Source organism: Otolemur garnettii, unplaced genomic scaffold (assembly GCF_000181295.1).
Source record: "Otolemur garnettii isolate 467f Iridium unplaced genomic scaffold, OtoGar3 scaffold00180, whole genome shotgun sequence".
NCBI lineage: Eukaryota > Metazoa > Chordata > Mammalia > Primates > Galagidae > Otolemur > Otolemur garnettii.
In genome coordinates, this window is record NW_003852575.1 from 220,447 (window position 1) to 244,268 (window position 23,822).

A 23,822-nucleotide genomic window follows, 5' to 3' on the forward strand; every position below is an offset into this window, starting at 1 on the left:
GCAGAGGCAGGAGACTCGCTTGAGCCCAGGAGTTGGAGGTTGCTGTGAGCTGTAATGCCACGGCACCCAGGGGGACAGCTTGAGGCTCTGTCTCAAAAAAAATAAAAAAAAATAAAGAGACAGATCTATATTTACTATTCTCCCAAAATACAGATATATTACATGAAAAAAAGTCACCACAACTTGATAATGGCATGTGTGTGCGTGTGTGGAGAGCTAGTGGTTATCTCTGGGTAATGGGGTTTGTAAGCTGTTGTCATTTTTTTCTTTCGTATGCATTTTCTAAATTTTCTATAAAGGTCATGAATTATTTCGTAATTTCAAAAATTAACAAAAGGTTTTTTTGGGGGGGGGGCTGTTACTTTGACATTTGGGAGTCTCTGTCATGGTGACCGCCGTATGCTCAATATGGGTGACCACCCAGGTAATACATGTGACTTTTGATGAATCATTCTCCCTATCCCTGACATCTCAATTTTAACTTAGTCCTCTGATTAAAGTGATTAATCTTAAAATGTTTGAAAACATAAACGTAGCCAGGAGAGGGAATTTCTACCTGCTGCCCTGACCCAGCCTGGTCCGAAGCCACTGAAGACACCCCCACCCCAGAGGCTCAGGAAGGGCCAGTAGCCAAGCCCTGCTTCTCTACCCACCAACCCGGGGCAAATTTATCCCCAACTAACTTCCCCGTCTCAGCAGGTTAAAGGAAGATTTTCTGGGTGTGTGGTTGTCCTTGTCTTATGAAAAATGAGGAGAGTGTGGCTAACGCTGAGATCCTTTCACCTAAAAGCTGTTTCAGTCAAGCCGATTGGGCAGCGGTTGATGTCAGACCGTACCTCTTCTGCTGCTGGCTCTCCCTCCTCTTCCTTAGGTTCAGAAATTGAAATTAAAGAAAGAAACATGAATTTAAGTAAGTTTTAAGTTGAATCTGAAAATTTAGCAAACTAGAATAAAATACTAGCCAATCAGAGTTTATCCATGAACTATGTGGGTAGCAAAGATTATGGGAACTGGGTGACCCCTGCTTATTTCATGCATTAGATTTCAAGCCCTTGGAATATTGGGTGATTTCAGACATTTTCCCACCACTCAGACTCCTGAGAAGATGTAATTAATTAGTAATATATAGAATTCTGTCTCTGTTTCCAACACATACCACAGATCTCTAGTAAAATACAGACCAGATATGCAGGCAATTAAAAAGTTGGAATGAAAATGTCTTTTCTGCCTTTAGGCCCTTATAAGTATGCCTTTACTTCAGCTTTGCCATTAATAAAAGTAGACAAAAAACTTTTTCTCTATCCAAAAAAAAAAGAAAAGAAAAGAAATTGATGGCTTTTGTGAGCCCTGTAGCATTTAAACAGATTCCTGAGTAAAGAATAAACTGTGAGTAGGGTCAACAAAGACCCAAACGGGTCTCTACTGTGCAAGGGGCCCAGATCAAAGCTGGAGAAGCAGCTCACGTCTCCTCAACTGCAACTCCGAGGAGAAAATAAAAGCTTTCCCCTCCTTTCCCAAGATGGTCCTGAGACCAGAGTAATAAAATAATAAACCTCCCTGGGGCCAGAGCACTACAATTGCTTTAATTAAGTAGAGAGCTGTGGTTCTTAAGAGCAGTTCTTAAAAATTCCTAATACCCTACAACTTAGGCAATGAGCTCAGAGAACTAACAGGAAGAAGTGCCCAGAGCGACCCTGCAGGCCCACCTGTCCTCTCAGCCTTCTCTGGGCAGATGGAGACACACAGGCCCCAGAGTAAGTCATCTGCTGGCAGGCACAGGACAAGTGGTCAGCACCAATGGGACTCACTCGGAGTCTCCTGACCCTTCCCTCTCAACCAGGCTCCACTACGGCTCAGCACGGAAGGCAGGTCACAGAGAAGCTGACACTCTGCCACCCCACATCTTTGGCCTGTTCCAGAACACCCCCCCCACACCAGACTTCTGAGGCTGGCAGGAACATGCAATTCTGACGGAGCCCAGCCCTAAGCTCTGTGTTCAACAGTGCTGTGCCTCACCAGGTTTCAGTGCTGAAATGATGTTCGAGGACAGAGTCCGGAACTTGTTGCAAATCCAGGAGCTGCTTCCACAATGGTGTGTTAACTGTGCCTCTTTAATGCTGCCCAGTCCCGCGTGCCCCATGCCTTCCTGCCACCACCCCATCTGGGCTGTAGAAAGGAGCAATCCTCACCTCCGCTGGCCTTCTCTCCAATCTGTTCTGCACGGCAGCCACAGATACCATGCCAAAAGGCAACACACCTCACTGCGCTACCCTCATGTGTGGAAATTTCCAACATGAAGGGCCAAGAGACCACTGACCCTGCTTCCCCCAGCCTCACCCTCACCACTCTGTGCCTCAGCCATCCTGAATCACCTGCAGTTTTCTCACATCAACCATTGCTCAAAACGGTAGTCCCAAGGAAGACTTTCCTAACCCACAGGTGGAGTTAGGGGGCCTTCTCATTCGTTCCCATAATCATCATTTACTCATCCTTCTGCCTAGCGAGTCTGTGTGCTCGGGGACGTGACCTGCATCCTCACTCATTTTTGGATCTCCAGAGCGCAGCCACTGTCTGGAACCAAGGTCCAAACTCAGTAACATGCGTCAGATGATTGGACACGTGAACACACGCAATCTGCTATGGACTCTTGCATCTCAGAGAACATTAACTTTCTTATACACATGGGATCAAATCAGAATTCGCCACATGCAGCACAGAATTATTGATGATTGACGTCCACTGTTACATTCTTCCCAACCTAATTATTTTTATTCACTATATCCAGCTGAAACAGATGAATTAACCAGAGACCTGCTATTAACAACGGGGTAAACCTGACAGCCTGGAGGGGCTGGGAAATCTAATGGAAATTAAGACTCAACTTTGCAATTAGTTCACAACAAGTATGGAGGGATCTAACTAGCACCCTTTATCAATACTTGAATTGACCTTAATTTCTTGAAAGATATGTTAAGGAGAAAAAGCCAGGGCTCAGAGAATTTCTAGAAATACTTAATCTCAAAAGCTCCAGTAAGCCTTGGGGGACTCTGCATGTTATCGTTGCCAGTTCTACCAGAACATCAGCTCGGGGACTTTGGGGGGTCCCCAGGGACTTTGTCATTCTCCTTGCTTCCTCCCCAGTCCCTGGAATTCTGCCTGGCATGTGGCAACAGTCTATCATCAAAATTGTGAATAAAAGCATTTATGAACTGCTATCCTGCTTCACATCCCTCTTAGGATGAGGAGGAGATTTTAATTAAAAAAAAAAAGAACTTGAACTTTCTATCTTAGCTCACAGAATTATAAAGCAGCAGAAGTGGGCAGATCCTTAAAATTGGGCAGATTCATCTATACAAAACGCTTGAATTAACTTTCATGGTTGGCAAATAATTATATTGACAAAAGCATTTATTTAAAGATAATTAAGCCAAGATCTGGCAAGATGTCAGGATGGAGTGTGAACTGTTAACCTGAGAAACAATTTCACCTTCTCCGTCTTCTGAGGAAGCTAGAAAGGGAAGTGGGTAGTCTTGGAACCTTCCACAGCAGCTCACTGCAGCGGGAGCTCGGCCAGGGAAGTGGCTGCTGGCGTGTCATGTGGCCAGAACTAAGGACAGGTGTTGGTGGTGGTGAGTGTCAGGCAGTGGTTGGTGGGGACAGGCGGTCAGGGTGGTAGACCTTTGAGGGCAGCTGTCCTCAGCACAGCAGGGCTGAGAGGCGGGAGCAGAGTCTTCTGGAGCTCTGGGACCTCCAGGGCCCGGCCTTGGGACCTGCAGGCTGCTCTGCAAACCCAGACCAACACTGGCCACTTGGAAGAGGAACTTCCCTCAGTCTGCTGTTGTAGGAGGCTGGGAGGGGCGATTTACAAGGGCTTAGAGATTCTGTAAGGACAAGATAACTGCATTTGCAAAGCATACAATTTAAAATCAATTTACCTTGAATAAAACCAAACATGTACATGAACAAGTTGCAACATTTCTAACTTCTTATAACAGTGGTTCTCAACCTTCCTGATGCCGCAGCCCTTTAATACAGTTCCTGTGGGTCGTGACCCACAGGTTGAGAACTGCTGCCTTGTAAGGTTTGCAATTCCTTTCCTGGAGAGTGCCCAGGTGTTTTACTCCACCTTCCTGGCCTCCCAAACTCAGCCGATCTGCTATCGAGCAGGGAGCATACACGTCTGGGCATCTGGGGATACCCAGGTCATACACCTCAGAGGCTGGGGAGTCCAGGACATTAAAGAAGACAACGGCTGCTGCTTCCATTTCTGTTTTTTTTTTTTTAAATCAGTGTGAATTACTTAGGTAAATATTCTCGGACATTGCAGGGATTGGTTTGAGGGCTTACAAGCATGCACTGAGGGCCGTGCCTGGCAGCAGAGATTAGAGGAGCCTGGCCCTGATTAACCACCGACTCGGCTCACCCCTGAGCTTCTCCCCACCAGCGGCTGCAGCGAGGGTTTAGTTTATTTGTCTTTGCAGTTTACCATCGCATACCTTAAAACTGTTCTTAACACAAAAACAAATGTGGGTTTAAGAAGGGTGAGAACCGAATAGTGTTTGTGGTGTAGTTCACAGTAATACACCAACCAGGTGGCACTCCTGGTGTTGATGTCGTAATGTGCCAGGGGATGTCACCGTGGGGGAAGCCAGGTGAAAGGCACGCAGAATTCTATTTAATTTTTGTGACTTCCTACGAGTCTATCATTATTTCAGAACGAAATGTTCTGAAAATATTTTTATTCCTTCTTATAACCAGTGTGGCTGAACACCAGGATATGCATGTGTGTTTTGTTCTTCCTGCTACACAGAGCTGGGCGGGGGAGTAAGTTATTTTCTCCCCCACATTCCACCTGTTGGTTTAGGCTCTCTGCCCCAAGAGAAGGAATTACAGGCCTTGATTTTTAGAACCCTGGCCCAACAGAGGCAATGAAGCGAGATGACCCCTGAATAAAGAAAAGGGCTGGGGCTTAGGCCTTGGAGCTGGCAAGACGGAGGCGGCCAGACTGAGGAGAGAAGGGGGGTTTCCAGGAAGCGGAGCCAGGGGCCACGGGGACATTCTAGTGACACTGGGCACTCTGCACCAGCGGCAGCATCTGCAGTCAGAGGGCCACTAGCTGTGGGAGGCACGTGTGGGTCCAGCCAGAGCAGAGTCTTCACCCACGCTGAGGGACAATCAGTAAAAAGGCCACCCTGGACAGAGAAGCAGGCCGGTTCCTGCCTTGTCACCACTGAGGACTCCAGGACAGCCGCAAGACCCCAGGAAGGAGAGGTCTCCACACTCCCCCCAGCTTAAATTTCCTGCCAGCCAGGAGGCAGGCTGAAGCAGGAAGAGGGGCATTTAGAGAAAAGAAAGCTGCCATCCGGGCCCAGGAAACTTAGGAACAAATGGGGCCAACTCCTACTCTAATCTTCATATGGATCCCGGGGTGCTGGCTATGGAGGGAAGCGCAGGGCGTCCTGGGGTTTCCGAGCCAGGAGGAGCAAAAAGAACAAGTCCACAAAATCACCTCAAGACAAGAGGTCAACAGAGCCAGAGCTGTTAAAGCCTTAGATTCATCCAAGGGGTAATATCTAGACAACACTGCCAGGAGGTGTCTAGCACTCTGAAAATCAATGTGCATAAAACACAGAGATCGAACTTGCACTTCTGATCACATATGAGCCTGTGTCCGCCTGGGGTGTGCTGTGAGGAAGGAGGGAATGGAGTCTTTACCAACAGCTGTGCTGGTCCTGCGGCCTCCCACAGGGCAAAGGGATTGGGGTACTTTTCTTCTATGTCCCTATATCTTAAAGAAGCAACCTAACCTCCACCATATTAATAATAGTATAGAGTACGCTAGGAAATTCATGCAAAGTTCAAACTGTAAAACACAGATTTTTGTTTAAGTGACAAGATAATGAAATTGTCACTGTTTTAACTTTAAAAGTATTATTTCTGAATTATGTAGGCTGCCCCGAAGCCTCATCCAACTTCTAAGTTAGGATTGAAGATTTTATCTTTCTACAGAACAAAAAACTTCAGAGTTATAAATTATTGACATTTTAAAACAGCAGCCTATTTTAAATATAAGTCTAAACAGGAGGAAATGTACTGCCCCACCCTTCCCAAATTTAAATTCCTAAAGACAAGTCCTGCACCCCCACTCTCTATGGTGTGGCTGTGGGCCTCAGCCCCTTCCTAGACAATTCTACCTGCTAAAAACAAGGGTCCTACTCTGTAAAAGGGCCCACACCACTTTCTTCTGGAATTAATAAGCATGCAAACCACCAGGGTTTGATACACCATCTTTGCTGCACCCGGCCCAGTGCAGCCGTCCAGCACAGTCCTCCCACAGGGAGGCTCCACCCTCCAGGCTCCCTCTGCAGCCAAGGCCTCCGATATCTGGCTTCTCACAGTATTTTTGGAATTCCTTGAATAAGGGGCCCATCCAGTCCCCCATTATCTCAGCTTAGTATTTAAAGAACTACAGTTTCCCTCCCCTACCCCCAACCTTAGCCCATCCCCCCACACACCTGGAGCCCATTTAGAATTAATCATGTAACTTCCCTGGGCTCAGCTGTGTCCCTGATCAGATCTGAAGTCAGCGTCAGCAACCTCAAGCCCCCCTCAAGTTCCTGTTGTCTTCCCACAAGTACACTCCAGCTTCTCAGCCCTGTTTCCCCAGTGGGCAAGGCTCTTGGGTGGTGTATGCTGGGAGTCAGTCAGCAATCATGACTGAGCAGCCAGGCCCCGTGTTTGGTAAAGAACATGCACCTGACCTACCCATAGCCACACCACAACAAATGCTGAAACCTTGCTGGCTGGCTGGCCCCTCGGGCCTGGGCCCCTTCCCCTGCCCTCCCTTCAGCCCCTCTGTACCTGGCAGTCAACACATGCACCAGCTTCCTCCCTGCTAAGTGCTCTGCTCTGCTCCCCACTTTCTCTTTCACTGCTGTGCACCCAGAATCTGCAGCAGAAGCCCAGCAGGTGTCGGCTGAACAGACTGAGTCCAAACAAACTTGGAAAAAAAGCAAACACTCACCTTCTTCTGCGATCCAGGGAGGTCGCCCGCATCTTCACCACCCTCTTTCTGTGCCTCACTTTCTCCGCCTTCTTCAGCCTTCTCGGTTCCCTGGTCATAAAGGAAACCCAGGGTATGAAGAACCTTAGATAAGATCCCAGCAAAACACCACACCACCCAGGATGTGCGTGGCCTTCTTATTTAGGGACATGGTTCATAAATGAAGCAGGCATAGACCTTCTATTTATTAGGTCGCTTAGCTTCTAGAGCACAGAGCCAAACCCCCAAAATGCTGTGGGATTGACAGGGCAAGTCCACAGAGCGGACCCACCCTGTAGAGTACTAACTGCCCGAGTGAGGAGTTTCAGATCATCCACTAAGGCTCACGCAGGAACTCCAGAAAAGGCAGGGTTTACAGTGTTTATAAAGGCAGGGAGGCTTTATAATTCAGAGCTGAAAATCAGATAAGGTGGGCAGGTAGGTGTACATTGATAGATGGATGGACAGACAGATGCCGTGTTTCCCCGAAAATAAGAGACACTGTCTTATATTTATTTTTTCTCAAGAACACACACTAGGGCTTATTTTCGGGAGATGTCTTATTTTTATTAAGTACAATACAACAATCTACATTTATTCAAATACAGTTAAGTCATCTTCTTCTGGAACCTGACAGGGGGAGTCGACCTTGTTGGTGGGGCTGGCGTAGTGATGCGTGAACTCCTTTCCCCTAGTCATTCACACGTGTGCAATAGGATGCCTGCGACCACAGTTAGCACATGCACACTCGTGCAAGTGCGAATGGCTAGGAGAAAGGAGCTGTGGCAGATAAAAGGTATTCCAGTCTTCCTTACCGCTCCACACAGAAATGCATCAGTAGGTCTTATTATCAGGGTAGGGCTTACATTTAACAAATAAATAGAAATCCTGCTAGGGCTTATTTTGGGGGTAGGTTGTATTTTGGGGGAAACATGGTAGGGTGGAGAGACAGACAAGTAGACATAGAGAAAGGTGAGAACTAAGTGGACATTCTGAGGACGGTATGGAGGAGGACTGTCCAAAACAGCAGCCTCAGCTAGGCACAGTGGCTCACACCTGCAATTCCAGCACTTGGAAGGCCAAGATGGAAGGATCTCTTAGGCACAGGTGTTTAAGAACAGCCTGGGCAACACAGCAAGATCCCATCTCTACAAAACTAGAAAAATTAGCAAGTCATGGTGACTCATGCCCAAAGTCCCATCTACTCAGGAGGCCATGGCCTTCTGGATTGCTTGAGTCCAGAGTTGGAGGCTGCAGTGAGCTATGATCACACCATCCAACTCCAGCCTCGGTGACAAAAAGAGACTCTATCTTAAAAACAAACAAACAAACCAGCCCTTACCTCTGCAGTGCTCTGTGCCTCTCCCACTTCATCACCATTGGGAAGGGAAGATGCTTCCTCCTTCACCTACATCATATAAATTGATTATCTTGGGGATAATAGCTCGCACTTCTATATCTTTTAACTATTCAAATTATATTTACCTTCACCCTTCCTTTTATCTCCACAACAGCACTGTAACCTAAGTAGGTAGGACAGTCATTACCACACACACTTTAGAGATAAGAAAATAAAGGCAGGAACCACCACACTGCAAGTGAGGGGCAGGACCAGGTCTACAACTCCTACTGAATGTTCTTTCTTTTTTTTTTTTTTTTGAGACAGAACCTCAACCTGTCCCCCTGGGTAGAGTGCCGTGACATAGCTCACAGCAACCTCCAACTCCTGGGCTCAAGCGAGTCTCCTGCCTCCACCTCCCAAGTAGCTGGGACCACAGGTGCCCGCCACAACGCCTGGCTATTTTTGGTTGCATCTGTCATTGTTGTTTGGCGAGTCCAGGCTGGATTTGAACCCGCCACCTTAGGTGTACGTGGCTGGCGCCTTAGCTGGTTGAGCTACAGGCGCTGAGCCCTGAATGCTCTTTCTACTTGCGAAGTAGGTCCCAGCCTTTTCAAGCCCCAGGTTATTTTTATTACAGAGGCACTGCAAGCTCATGGGAGCGAATTAGCCAGACACTTACTCTCCCATCCCACCCACCTATATTATTTATGATAATGTGATTTTAGAATACTCTGTCCTAATACATAAAGGCTATTTGGGGGCGTTGATAGCTATTTGTTTTTTAATAGAAATGGGAACACGAAGTGCACAACTCACTTTCCAGCTTAATAGAACATGGGCATTCGTCCAGGTTAATTCATATGGTTCCAACTCATTCTTTTATCTGCTGAATATCAAATACTTTCAAACATTTCCCCACGGATGATGAGAATGTTTACATATTTATGCCTCTACAAACAAAATCGTACAAAACCAAATAAAATGGTGAGGTTGTTTCTATTAGGTTTTTTTCAAAAAGATAAGTCATTCGCATTCTCAGGATGGTGTGTGACCGGCCCCTTCCGTCAGCCTCACGACAGTGCAGCTAACTGCTCCTTCGTAAACTTTACCCATATGCTGGGGACAAACAGACTTTCACTTCTGTCTTCTTTTACATTTTCCTGATTACTGGAGAGGAAGGGCTTAATTTTTAGGAATATTTATTTAGCCAGTTATCTTTCTTGTTCAAATAATTGTCTTTATAAGCTTTGCCCGTTTTTTACTTGAGTTTTTTTTTTTATTATCAATTTTTAGAAGTTCTTTATTTAATAGAATTTTTTTTTTTTTGAGACAGAGTCTCACTGTGCTGCCCTGGGTAGAGTGCTGTGGCATCCTGGCTCACAGCAGCCTCAAAGTCCTGGGTTCAAGTGATCCTCTTCCTCAGCCTCCCAAGTAGCTGGGACTACAGGCACCCACCACAACACCTGGCTAGTTTTTCTATTTTTAGTAGAAATGAGGTCTCACTCTGTTCAGACTGACCATGAACTCCTGAGCTCAAACAATCTACCCAGCTCAGCCTCCCAAGTGGCTGGTACTAGAGGCTCATGCCACCACACCCAGCTAATTGTTCTATTTTTTGGAGAGACAAGGTCTTTCTCTTTCAGGCTGGTCTCAAACTCTTGGACTCAAGCGATCTTCCTACCTCAGCCTCCCAAAGTGTCAGAGCCATTGCACCCAGCTGAGGCTATAATGTTTTACAAATTTGGGGCATTTATTTTCATTTTGAGGCTATTATGTGAACAAATTATCTAAATTTTATTCTCTAAAATATACTTCTGTAATTTTATATTGGGTATTAATATCTAGAGCTTTAATCCATCTGGAATTTAACTTTGAATAAGACATAGAGTTCTAAATCTATTTTCTTCCAGATAGATGGCAAATCATGCTTATAACTATATACAAGCCAGAATTTCCTATTAAGATGATATTTTGTCATTCATCAAAATATCTATATAAATGGATCTGTTTCTACACTCTTCTATATGCAAATACATAAATATAGTCATGGCATATTTATCAGCTCCTGTGCCAATGTACTGCTTCTATCACTGACAGCTTTTAGCATAAATTTAATATTCAGAAAGGCAAGTTGCTATACAAAGTCTTCTTTTTCAAAATTTTCTTGGATTTTCTAAGATATTTATTATTCCAAATAAATTTTAAGATCATTTTTCCTAGTTCTAAAAGTTAAAAACATAAGATTCGGGTTAAAATAGCCCTAAATACTTTAATTTAGATTTTTTTAATTTACTACTGTTAAGTCATCCTATCAGGCGCATTTCAGGGTCATTTCTTCAGTATCTGTTAGTGTCCTTCAGAGCAGAACGGAATTGTGTTTTCTCATAGCCCTACATGCCCCTTGCTCCTGATTTTAGTAGGTGCTTCAAATATCACATGGTTCATCATGATACCTGCAGTTGCCTTGGATAATTTATTTATTTAAGCAGCTTCCTTCTACTTATATTTTAATCCATTTTTATTTTAACTTGGAATATCTGATGAGTTGCATCAAATATGTTCTTAGTATTTATAGATGCAATTATACACTTTTTCTCCATTAATCGGCTCATGTAACGAATTATGATAGAATTCTGCTTTGAAGATGGTATATTATCTTTAATTCACCGCTAAATATAGCTTGCTAGTATTTTATTAGAATTTTGCCATCTGTAATCACAACTGAGATTGATGTAAGTACAACTAAAAGTGTCCTATGTAATATATTTAACTGGTCAAGATTTTATCTATTTCATTTGTCTGTTCAAACTTTATATACATATATACCTTGAGTATAGATACTTTCACTATGTATCTATACTTTGAATATATGTTTACATCTCTATATAAATTACACACACACAGTCATACACTGCATAATGACATTCTGGTCAAGGACAGACCCTATATACAACAGTGATCTCATAGGATTATAAAACTGTATTTTCACCATACCGTTTCTATGTTTAGGTGTGTTTAGATTAGGGTGACCAGATTTTAGCATCTGTAAGGCGGGACAACATGGCACGGGGGCGGAGCGGGGGCGGGGCAGGCAGGGCCTGACAGCAATGCAAACTTTGATAAGCAGTTCTCGATAATCACTTCTCAGCAATTATTTATTACAGTTTAACATTATAAAATTAACAAAAATAATATATAACTCATATTCTGGCAAAATAGCCATATGGCGGCTGAAAACCGTATATTCCCTTCTTGTTCTCCAGCCAGTTGGTGCATTCTTTCCAAAAATCGGGACTTTTTTAAAATGCTGTGGGACTGGGACAAATTGTTGAAAAGCAGGACTGTCCCACCAAAATCGGGACGTCTGGTCACCCTAGTTTAGATACACACACACTTACTGTTGTGTATATCTTCAGTTTTCAGCATAGTAACATGCTGCACAGGTTTGGCGCCTGGGAGCAATAGCCTATACCAATGGTCCCCAAACTTTTTGGCACCAGGGACCAGTTTCATGGAAGACAATTTTTCCACAGACCAGAGGGGAGAGGGGGGAAATCGTTTGGGGGTGACCCAAGTACATTACATTTATGGTGTACTTTATTTCTATCTTTATTAATTATATAATGAAAGAATTATACAACTCACCATAAGGCAGAATCCATGGGAGCCCTGAGCTTGTTTTCCTGCAACCAGACAGCCCCCGCTCTAACATCACTGCCCCAGCTCCACCTCAGGTCATCAGGCGTTAGGTTCTCCCAAGTAACACACAACCTAGACCCCTCACATGTGCAGTTAACAGTAGGGTCTGTACTCCTACGAGACTCTAAAGCCCCTGGGGATCTGACAGGGGGCAGAGCTCAGGCAGCAATGCCAGCCATGGGGAGTGGCTGTAAATACAGATGAAGCTTTGCTCACTTGCCTACCACTCACTTCCCGCAGTGTGGCCTAGTTCCTAAGAGGCCACAGGCCAGGCTCAGCGCCTATAGCTCAACCGGCTAAGGCGCCAGCCACGTACACCTAAGGTGGCGGGTTAGAATCCCCAGCCCGGACCCGCCAAACAACAATGATGGCTGCAACCAAAAAATAGCCAGGCGTTGTGTCGGGCGCCTGTGGTCCCAGCTACTTGGGAGGCAGAGGCAGGAGACTCACTTGAGCCCAGGAGTTGGACGTTGCTGTGAGTTGTAATGCCACGGCACTCTGCCCAGGGGGACAGCTTGAGGCTCTGTCTCAAAAAAAAAAAAAAAAAAAGGCCACAGGCCAGTACAGGTCCAAGGCCCAGGGTTTGAGGACTGGAACAACAGAAGACGTTAACATAACTGCAATAGAAGGATTTGAAACCTCTTTGCAGCACCGCAGGTGTGACTGCTGACAATGTAAGTATTTGCTAAGGTGTCGCCCATCAGAAGGACATCCCTCACTGGGATGGATGAATTCTGGGACTGAAGAGTCACACACCAACAGCAATCTGTAAATGTCATGCTTTAACACTGATATGACTGTCTGTATCTCCATTTCCAAGGGGAAATCCAATTACATATATAAATGAATACTTCCCATTGCATCTTAGTAATATTTTGCTTGTAATAATTGATCTGGCTAAGTGTGGTGCCCCCTACTGGTAATTCTGACCCTTTGGGAGGCTCAGTTCTCTTTGGAAGGCCAGGAGTTTGAAACCAGCCTTGGCAACACAGCAAGACCCTGTCTCCACAGAACATGTTTTTTTAATTAGCTGGGTGTGGTGGTGCTGGCATGTAGTCCTAGCTATTCAGGAGGCTGAGGCAGGAGGATGGCTTTAGCACAAGAGTTCAAGCTGCAGAAAGCTATGGTTGCACCACTGCACTCAGCATGGCTGACAGAGCAAGACTATCTCTAAAGAAAAAAAGAAAAAAAGACATTGATCCTGCTGCTGCTTTGCCTGGTATTATAAAGGTTTGCAATCTAAATTTAGATGTTTTTCTTGTTAATTTGATCATATCTTTACTTGTTTAATTTCAATCTAGCATGTTCTAGAACAATGCTTTTCAGTGGGGGCTTCCCGTGACATACACATGTATACTGATATGTGTACACAGAGGTTGAGGACCCATCCCAGACCTACGGAATCTTGTTACTTGATATTCTTACCATACACTTGGTATATTCATAGTACATTATATCTCTGAATAATTATGTCACATCAAGAGTTTTCCTGTGTTCATTTATTTATATAAATTAGATAAATTCGCTCTATTCTTTGAAAATACGCTTAATGATTATGTTTATAAATAATTTGTCTAAAACCCGTTTGGGCTGACTTTACTGTTTTGCTTTGCATGTCATAGAAACAACCAAATTGTCTCGTCAGGTCTATTGTTCTTGTTATAACTCTCACCAAGTCTTTCACTTTTGAAAATTATTAGTAATAAATAAACCACACCCATTTTACACTTAATTTGTCATCTACAGATAATTTTTTTAGATTGTTTTACTTTGATGCTTCCCTGGAAGTTCTCTGCAATCAGCTATAGTCCGGGTGCTTCATCCATGAAGAATCACAGCTCAGAGCCCCCAGAGAGGATCACACGCCAGATACTTGTGGGTGCAGGTCCCTGACAGCGTCCCTCAGAGAACTTTGAGATCAGCCTACTGGACTGAGTCAAAATTTCCAGAACTTTAGTAGAGAAAAAGATGGGACCCTGAGACTCCTGACGCAGGATCCAGAAAAATAAGAGTCAATTATCCAGGGGTAAGTGAATTGGTGAGGGACAATAGTAGCTTTTTGTTTTTCTTTTTAGACAGAGTCTCACTCTGTCATCTTGGGTAGAGTGCCATGGCATCACAGCTCACAGCAACCTCAAACTGCTGGGTTCAAGCAAACCTCTTGCCTTAGCCTCCCCCGTAGCTGGGATGACAGGTGCCCACCATGACATGGCTATTTTTTCTATTTTAAGTAGAGACGGGGTCTCATTCTTGCTCAGGCTGGTCTCAAACTCCTATGCTCAAGCGACCCACCCCCCCCTTCCTCCCAGCGTGCTGGGATTACAGGTGTGAGCACCTGGCCCCACCATTGTTTTTATTTGGAATACTGCTGATGTTCTTTTACTGGATAAATGAGGAAGCCTTGTGTTTCTCCTCTTATGCTTTTTAAGCATCATAACAATGTAGTAGACTCTGCTTTTTATATTGAAATGGAACATTTATAAATGACATTTTCCAGGCCTCACCCCTCTAGAATTCCAAAATTCATATTGAATCTGTTTACTGAATCAGAATATATATTTTATTTTTTATGGCAATATAGTTATTTGCACGGCTTCAATAAGAATCTGTCTTCCTAATTTAAAAAAAAAGACACTGAGGTAAAAAAATAAAAATAAAAATAAAAAAAAAAGAATCTGTCTTCCTGATTGCATTAATGTACACAGCTATCATTTAATAAAAATAAATAAAAAATAAATGCAACTTTAAACATAAAAACAAAAAGAATCTGTCTTCCTTCTTGTCAGGGCATAACTGAAAATATTGGTTATATAACCAAGGTCTTGCCTGGCCGTCATATTAAGAATGATGTGCATTTAATCGGATATGACCAGATACTTTTAAAGAACTAAGGTGGACTTATTTATCCAATGCTTACTTACAAAACCCTCTTGGGAAAACTGTCTGGGCCTTTGGCCTGAAATAGCCTGCCTAAGAAAACATGTCTAAAGCCACAATGCTTCTTGTGATGCTGAATATCATCTTGTAAGCATATTCTTCCACATAATTGTCAAACGCCTATTTTTAGCTTGAGTGAGATTAACTTTCCTTGCTGACACTTCTCCACGATCTTGTTTACTACAATATGACACTGTGACAAGTCATACCATTCCCGTAATCAGGTGTCTGTCTTTTCAAAGGATACTGGAAGTACTCTCCCCGTACGTGTGCATAAACACCGCTAACCAGAGCAGTGCTGACAGCACCAAAGGTTCTAGTGCAGAATGTGCAGCTAATTAGTGGGATGTCTGTGTACAGATCACTTAAGCTCCTTAGCCTTTGAAGTCTTCCTCTGGGAAGAGAAGAATCTGGGTCTCTCCGGGCCAGTTTTTATACACCCACGGCCATCCCTTTCTTCCACATAAGGAATTTATGCATTATGATGATACTTACAGAGAAATCAGGGTAGAATCTAAAAACTGAGATTAGATATTAAAAGAAAAATAGGATAAGATGAAACACAGCAGACTCTGAAATAAATTTACATCTATTAGTATGGATAGGTCTCCAAACATTATGTTGTATTTTCTAAGAGAGTTACTTTAAACAAACCTACCTCACTTACATCCAATTTGAAGAATGACATTTAATATCTCCAGAGTGTTTCACTGACTCTGATACCTCCGTTAATTTTTGCCTTCAATTTCAGAGTTGAAAATCTACTATGAGCTTCAAACAGTACTGGGCACTGAGGATGGAGATATGAAAGACACAGTTCTAGGACCTGCCTCTGACCTCCAACAAACATTCCTGCCTGAGTTAGAGGTTTTGTAAAACAGATCACTCTACATAGACCCTTCCCACCAATTCCCACTGCCAAGAACAGAAGTCTCGATATAGAAGGCACTTGGCGATATCATTCCTGCTAACTCTGCCGACCTCGCCTCTGGTCTTTACCCTGGGTTCTACTGAAACCTCTGCATCCAGGCCCACGATGACTTCCCTGAATGGACCGTCCTCTCATAAATGTCACTGCCTTCATGAGCTCATTCACTGTCCCAGGGCGTTGTTACTGTCTCTTCTCACTCGCTTAGCTCCTGCTAGATCTTCAAATTCCAGGTGCAATATCAACTCTCAGGAGACCTAATGTAAGGCCTGAGATTTGTGGGCCCTCTTCATATTCACACACACAATTATTCTATCCACTGTAGGGTGCTAACGTCTCTCTATCCCTCTAGACCAGTGATTTTCAACCTGGGTGCACAGCACACTGGTGTGCCATGAGGGAGAATCCTAGGTGTGCCACAAAAATTTTTAAAGAGCATTAATTAGATTATTTTTGGAAGAAGTTTAAAGCACCATAAGTATATTCTCTTTTCTCTCTCTCTCTCTCTCTCTCTCTCTTTTTTTATTACTTCTTCCTTCTGTAGTGTTCTCTTGCCCCCCATGTAGCTGGGATCACAAGGTCCGGCTGTCTTGTTGTTGTAGTAGAGACAGGGTCTCACTCTGGCTCACTCTGCCTCAGGCGAGTCTTCAGCTGGTCTGGAACTTTTGAGCACAGGTGATCCACCCGCCTCGGCCTCCCACAGCGCTGGGACAACAGGCATGAGCCACCATGCCTGGCCTTTCCTCTCTTTTTTTGATGGGCATAATTTAAGTGTGCCGTGAGCTAAACGAGGTTGAAAAACACTACATTAGACCATAGAATTCCTTCAGTCAACCAGCTCAGCATCTGACCAGTATGTGTTCATATAAATTACCTTGAAAGAATAAATTGTTAAATAAATTAGCCCTAAGAAGTAGATGGTCATCTCTCTCTCTCTTCATTTTATAACTGAGAAAACACTGAAGATCTTGCCTCCAAATCCAGGATCAGCAGGTGACCACATGAGGTTTTCTGGCCGTGTGACTGGACGTTCTCTCCCACTGAAGCTCCTCACTTCGTGCTGAAGGAGAAACTACAGATGGGGAGAAATACCAGGACTACGAGAGCCCCAGTGAGAAGAGAGGGGTGCTGGGCGATCCACGAGGGTTCACCCGGTACACGGAATCTTCTCAGAAAAACGCCAGAGAAAGGGTCTAGGAAGTGGGATGCCCCTACACGTGGAATGGCAGCCATTGTCTCGAGGAGATGAGAGTGGCAGTATCTATCCCTAATCCATCAGTTTATTTTAGTTATTGAAAATATGACCTTGGTCCCAGAGACTTCATGCAGTAGAATTTAAGTTCATCTAGTCTATCTTTTCCACAAAGTCCTCTAAATCCTTTCTATTTTCTTTTAAAACTTAAATCAGCTCTAGACACAGGTAACATTGGAGAGGGCCATTTGCCATCTGTGTGTCCTCTGCCTTGAAATAAGTCGCAGTTGTGTTCTTCTCCATTGAGAGCATTTTTCCTCAAGCTTCCACTAAGATATTTTAAGGGCTCTTAATTAATTAGAGCATAGGACATACGTCACTGGCACATCATCATTTTTCCAGCTCTTTATTGTGAAAACTGTAAACATACAGAAAAGTTAAAAGGATGAACCACATAGATTCAACACTTGCTAACATTTTTCATGTGGCTGATGAAACTTCACTCTAAAACAATCCAGCAAAGGCCTTCTCTTACATAACACCACTATTTTTAATCACACCTAAGAAAAGGAGCAATAATTCCCTAATGTCATCTAATATACAGTTCCTTTCCAGATTTCCTGAATTACTCGCGATGAGTAATCTACCATTACTTTTTTTAGGACTTGAAGCAAGGGGATTGCACAAGCCCAAGAGTTTGAGGTTGCTGTGTGCTACGATGCCACGACACTTACTCACTGCCCTGATTCTCACCTCTCTTCAGCCTATTTTAATCTAGACCAGTTTCACTTCTTCTTATTTTTTATGACATTGAATGTTTTAAGAGTCTGGTTAATTATCATGTAGGATGTTCCTGATTTTTCTTTTGTCTGATCTTTTTCTTTGTGATATTATTTAACTTGTTTCTCTTTCTCTATGTTTTTTATAAACTAAAACCTAGAACTAAAGACTGCATTCGATGCAGGTTAGATGTGTCAGCAAGAAGTGAGTCCCGCTAGTAGTGATGTCGAGTTTGGCTACTTTGCAAAGATTATAAACAACATATGTCTATGTTATAAAGATCAGGTTCCCTTTTGAAATTAGCAAATAATATTAAGAGGGAAGTTATGCTTTATCGTAGGAAATTTATCTAGTTCCAGGAAAACCAAATTTACCTAATGCCTTTCACCAGTAATTTTGTTATCTATTGGTTATCTACACAATTATTTAATAATTATTACATGGGCTCGGTCCCCGTAGCTCAGTGAGTAAGGCGCCAGCCATATATACCGAGGCTGGCAGGTTGAGCCTGGCCTGGGCCTGCTAAACAACAATGACAACTGTAACCAAAAAATAGTTGGGCATTGTGGCAGGCACCTGTAGTCCCAGCTACTTGGGAGGCTGAGGCAAGAGAATCACTTAAGCCCAAGAGTTCGATGTTGCTGTGAGCTGTGATACTACAGCACTCTACCAAGGGCAACATAGTGAGACTCTGTCTCAAAAATAATAATATTATTATTACATGCACCTTGGAGTTTGTGAAAGGGTAATTTTTAAAATTCTATCCTTTCTTTGATATTTAGTATGTGAAAAACAGTTTCAACAACCAGGGATAAATTATAAATTCTTATTTAAAAGACAGAAAATAATGTTTGGATCTTCTTACCAATTTCAGAATAAAATTTGGTATGATAGTTACCTCATAGGTGGCAGATGAGTCTTTTAAATCTGTGGTACCCCTAAGCATAGAGAGGTTTTCTATAATATATTGCCCCTAAATACAAGAGTGAAGAAGATACTTGGATTAACAGAAAACAGTGAATTCAAATTCTAGGTCTATAACCCATCAGCCTTATGACCTGGAAAAATCCACTTAGCCTTGTCTGGACTCCTTATTCCTTTATCCATACATTTTCTTTGACATCTATTAATGCGTAAATCTATTTTATATCTTTCCAACGACTGGAATTCCATTTAGAGCCCCCCAGAATCCATTAAGCTACAAGCCCTCTAAGGGTTTGCTGCTGGTGCTGCTGCTGCTGTTGTTTGAAAAGTTTATAAAATTTCTATCATGGCCAGGCATAGTGGCTCATACCAGTAAGCCTGGCACTCTGGGAGGCCAAGGCAGGTGGATCACCTGAGCTCAGGAGTTCAAGCCTGAGCAAGAATGAGACTCTATCTGTATTTAAAATAAAAAAACTAGCCAGGTGTAGTGGTGGGTGCCTATAGTCCCTGCTACTCAGGCTGAGGCAAGGGGATTGTGCAAGCCCAAGAGTTTGAGGTTGCTGTGAGCTACGATGCCATGACACTCTTCCCAGGGTGACAGAGTGAGACTGTTTCAACAAACAAAAATTCTATGATATCTTAACAAAAAGAAAAGGAGCATTACAAAACATTCCATAAAATATGGTAGGCATTAAAAACACAAAACAGGGGTGGCACCTGTGGCTCAGTGAGTAGTAGGGTGCCAGCCCCATATACCAAGGGTGGCAGGTTCAAACCCAGCCCTGGCCAAACTGCAACAAAAAATAGCCAGGCATTGTGGCGGGCAGGGCACCTGTAGTCCCAGCTACTTGGGAGGCTGAGGCAAGAGAACCACCGAAGCCCAGGAGTTGGAGGTTGCTGTGAGCTGTGACACCACAGCACTCTACTAAGGGCAACAAAGTGAGATTCTGTCTCTTAAAAAAAACACACACAAGGGTGACACCTGTGGCTCAAAGGAGTAGGGCACCAGCCCCATATATAGGAGGTGGTGGGTTCAAACCCAGCCCCCGCCAAAGACCGCAAAGAGAAAAAAACAAACAAACAGGCAGGTGTAGTGGCTCACACCTGTAAGCCCAGCACTTTGGCAGGCTTAGGCAATCGGATCCCTTGAGCTTAGAGTTCAAGACCAGCGTGAGCAAGAGCAAGACCTTATCTCTACTAAAAATGGAAAAATTAGTAAGTATTGTGGCAGGTGCCTGCAGTTCCAGCTACTTGGGAGGCTAATGCAGAAGGATCACTTGAGCCCAGGAGTTTGAAGTTGCTGTGAACTGGGCTGACATCACGCATTCCAGCCTGGGCAACAAGGTGAAACTCTGTCTCAGAAAAAAAAAATGCCTTGCCTGTGGAGAAAGAGAGAGAGAGAACAAATTCATGGTGTCGGTAGCCTCCATGGAGGGCAAGAAACAAGAATGGGAAAGGAAACAAAGTGACCAGACAATTTCTCTGGAATGTTTAAGTTCTTTAAGGACAGCAAATCTGATCTCACGTTTGCTCTGGGCACATATCCATCAATATTACTTAGATGAGTCTCCAGGACAGCAGTTGCTGAATAGAAGTGAGTCCCCACGTAAGGGCGCAACGTATGGCACACCTCTTGGGGGGCGGGACACAACTCTAAGAGGGATTCTACCTAAAAACTGGAAACACTGTAGTCTAATTCTTTGTATCCTCAAATTAACCTGAAACAATATAAAAAACTTATTTAAAAAATAAATAAATAGAAAGAAGTGAGCATCAAAAGCAACTGAAGAACTTTTTACTTTTTCTTTTCTTTTCTTTTCTTTTTTTTTTTTTTTTTTTTTTGGCAGTTTTTGGCCAGGGCCAGGTTTGAACCCACCATGTCTGGTATATGGGGCTGGCACCCTATCCTCTGAGCCACAGGTGCCGCCCTGAAGAACTTTTTAGAAATGCAGATCCCTGGGCCTCTTCCTGGAGTAAAAACTCAAGCATCAGAGTTTGTTTAATTATCTGAGAGATTTTGGTGCACAGCAGCAATATTAATATTGAAAATATAATTAAAAGATAACACAAATGGTCATTAGTAGGATTATTCATTATAGCTCAAAATGGAAACAATCCAAATATGCATCCATTAATAGACGGATAAATAAAATACAATAGAGCCATCCTGGCAACGGATATTATTCTGTCCTAACAAAGAAAGAAGTACGCACGGATGACCCTTGACAATATGAAGTGAAAGAAGCTAGTCTCAAAGGGCCATGTATTACATAATTCCTTTCATATATATTATAGTAAATGCCTCAAGGGGGCAAATCTCCAGAGAAAGAAAGCACTTTGTAGTTCTCCAGGGCTGGACTAAGGGATAACAGCCAAGGGGTACTGGGTTTCTTTTTAGGGTGATTAAAATATTTGGAACCAGATAGTGGTGATGTTTATACAACTCTATGAATACAATAAAAACCATTGAATTGGACACTCTAAATGCATGAATTGTATGGTGTGGGTATTATATTCCAATTAAGCTGGGGGGCTTAAATAATTAAGGAAAATTATCTAATCTAATCTCAAACTATAAAAAATAAATTAGGTAGAATTAACTGGGGGACAATACTTCCTTTTCAAGAGACTGAGGTTACTGAAGACTACAGGAGTTTCTAGTTAATCATGAGAAACTGAACACATATTTGCTTTGGCTTCTTACCTATACCACCCTAAAGACATTTTTTAAAAGGATAAACCGATAAAGACAGAATAAGCAGGGGAGGGGAGGATGCGTGAAGGGAGGGTAATTGGTAAAACCACACCAACAGTGCATCTTACAAGGGTACATGTGAAATTTACTTAGTGTAGAATATAAATGTCTTAACACAATAACTAGGAAAATGCCATGAAGGCTATGTTAACCAGTTGGATGAAAATATTTCAAATTGTATAAAAACCAGCACATTGTACCCCAGGATTGCATTAATGTACACAGCGATGATTTAATAAATTTTAAAAAATGAAAATAAAAAAAAAAGATAGAACAGACAAGAAGGCTTCTGCATAAAAATAACTTCCACCATATTTCAAAGGCAGGAAAGAGAACAGTTAAGTAATGATTGACTAAACCGGAAAAAGTCTAAACCTAATTGCTTACAAAGAAGGAAGTAGGGAAAGAAGAAGCAGATTCCCTCCTCATTCCTGGACAGCAAATAACTGTCTCCTCCTAAATAAGCAGTTTTAGTCTCAACAGAAATGGAGACTTGGCACAGGCCAGCTAAAGTGGGGCACCACACTGAGAACAAGAGATCCCTGTGAGAAGTTCACATCATGAAAAGATGATGGCTCATCTCCTTTCCCCACTTGCTCCAAGAACATTAGACAACAGGTTTACTTTCTGCTTACCATCACACCATCAGTATCACCACCACCATTACCACCACCACCATCAGTATCACCACCACCATCACTACCATCATCAGTATCATCACCACCACCACCACCATCAGTATCATCACCACCATCACCATCAGTATCACCACCACCATTACCACCATCACTACCACCATCAGTATCATCACCACCATCACCATTACCACCAGTATCATCACCATCAGTACCATCACAACCATCACCATCAGTATCACCATCACCACCACTACCAGTATCATCAGTATCATCACCACCCACCACCACCCTAACACAGAGATGACAGATTCATCTCTAAGGAAACTCAGCTAAACTAACAGGAAAAGCCCATAGTTCAGAATCCCTAATCTTTACATTTTCCTACAGGGAAGCCCATCACAGAAAGCCACACCCATGGACACAGTGCTTCCAATCAACTTGTTAGCAGTCTGTCTTCAGTACAACAGGCAAGGGTCACCAGACATCTCAAGAAAACATCCTACATAAAAATAAAAAGGAGCGCAAACAGAGAAAAGGATCCTTAAGGAAAATAGAGAATGCAGTGAGTTAAAGAAAATATTTTTTTAAAATACCCAATAAACTCAGAGTTAAGAAAAATAATGAAACTAGGTAACAAGAATGGAAGCCATTGGCCAGGCACAGTGGCTCAACTCTATAATCCCAGTACTCTGGGAGGCTGAAGGGGGAGGATACCTTGAGCTCAGGAGTTTGAGATCAGTCTGAGCAAGAGCAACACCTCATCTCTACTACAAATAGAAAAACTAGCCAGGCCTTGTGGTGGGCACCTGTAGTTCCAGCTACTCGGGAGGCCAAGGCAGGAGAATCACTTGAACCCAAGAATTTGAGGTTGTTGGAAGTGAGGCTGAGGCCACGGCACTCTAGCCTAGGCAACAGAATGAGACTCTGTCTCAGGGGGAAAAAAAAGAATGGAAGCTATTTAATTAAAAAAATCTAAAGATAACAAAAAATGAGCTTTGGAAATAAAAATATAAAAGGAAAAATGGGAAAAAATAGAAGAAAGATAAAGTAGAAAGTTCAGGGAAGATGCCAGAAAGTAGAAAAATGAGGGCACAAAGATAATCTTGAGAATTAGTCGTCCAGGTGCTCCATTTAAATAAGAAGAATTTCAAAAAGAGAGAAAAGAAAATGGAAACAAAAAGGAAATGAATTCCCATAGAAATAGTCCTCCAATATTTCATTTTCTAGAACTGAGGAACATGACTTTCCAGATTAAAAGGTCCCAGCAAATGTCTGGCACACTGAGAAAAGACCTGTGCCAGGCACCTCAACCTGCAACTTCAAACAACCAGAAAGGATCCTGATACCTCCCAGAAGCAGGAAAAACAAAAATAGGCAGATAGAAAAGAGACAGGCCGGCATCAGGTTTCTCAGGAGCAAGCGAAGGGAGAAGAGGAGAGATGGTGGAGCAGCCGCAGCCGTGGCCAGCCTGGAGCCCTGCGCCGCGGCCAGCCTGGAGCCCTGCACCGCGGCCAGCCTGGAGCCCTGCACCGCGGCCAGCCTGGAGCCCTGCACCGCGGCCAGCCTGGAGCCCTGCAGCGCGGCC

The 23,822-nt window shown here is 43.3% G+C and overlaps 1 protein-coding gene across 1 annotated transcript in view; it reads right to left on the reverse strand.

Moving 5' to 3' along the window:
• Positions 1-23,822, reverse strand: part of SH3BGR (SH3 domain binding glutamate rich protein) — a 59,590-nt gene that overhangs the window by 4,133 nt on the left and 31,635 nt on the right. The window contains exons 5-7 of the mRNA XM_012811939.2: positions 7,025-7,114; positions 5,057-5,059; positions 837-866 (exon numbers count right to left, since the gene is read on the reverse strand). Coding sequence (XP_012667393.1) covers positions 837-866; positions 5,057-5,059; positions 7,025-7,114 — 123 coding nt within the window. The remainder of the gene's footprint in view (positions 1-836; positions 867-5,056; positions 5,060-7,024; positions 7,115-23,822) is intronic.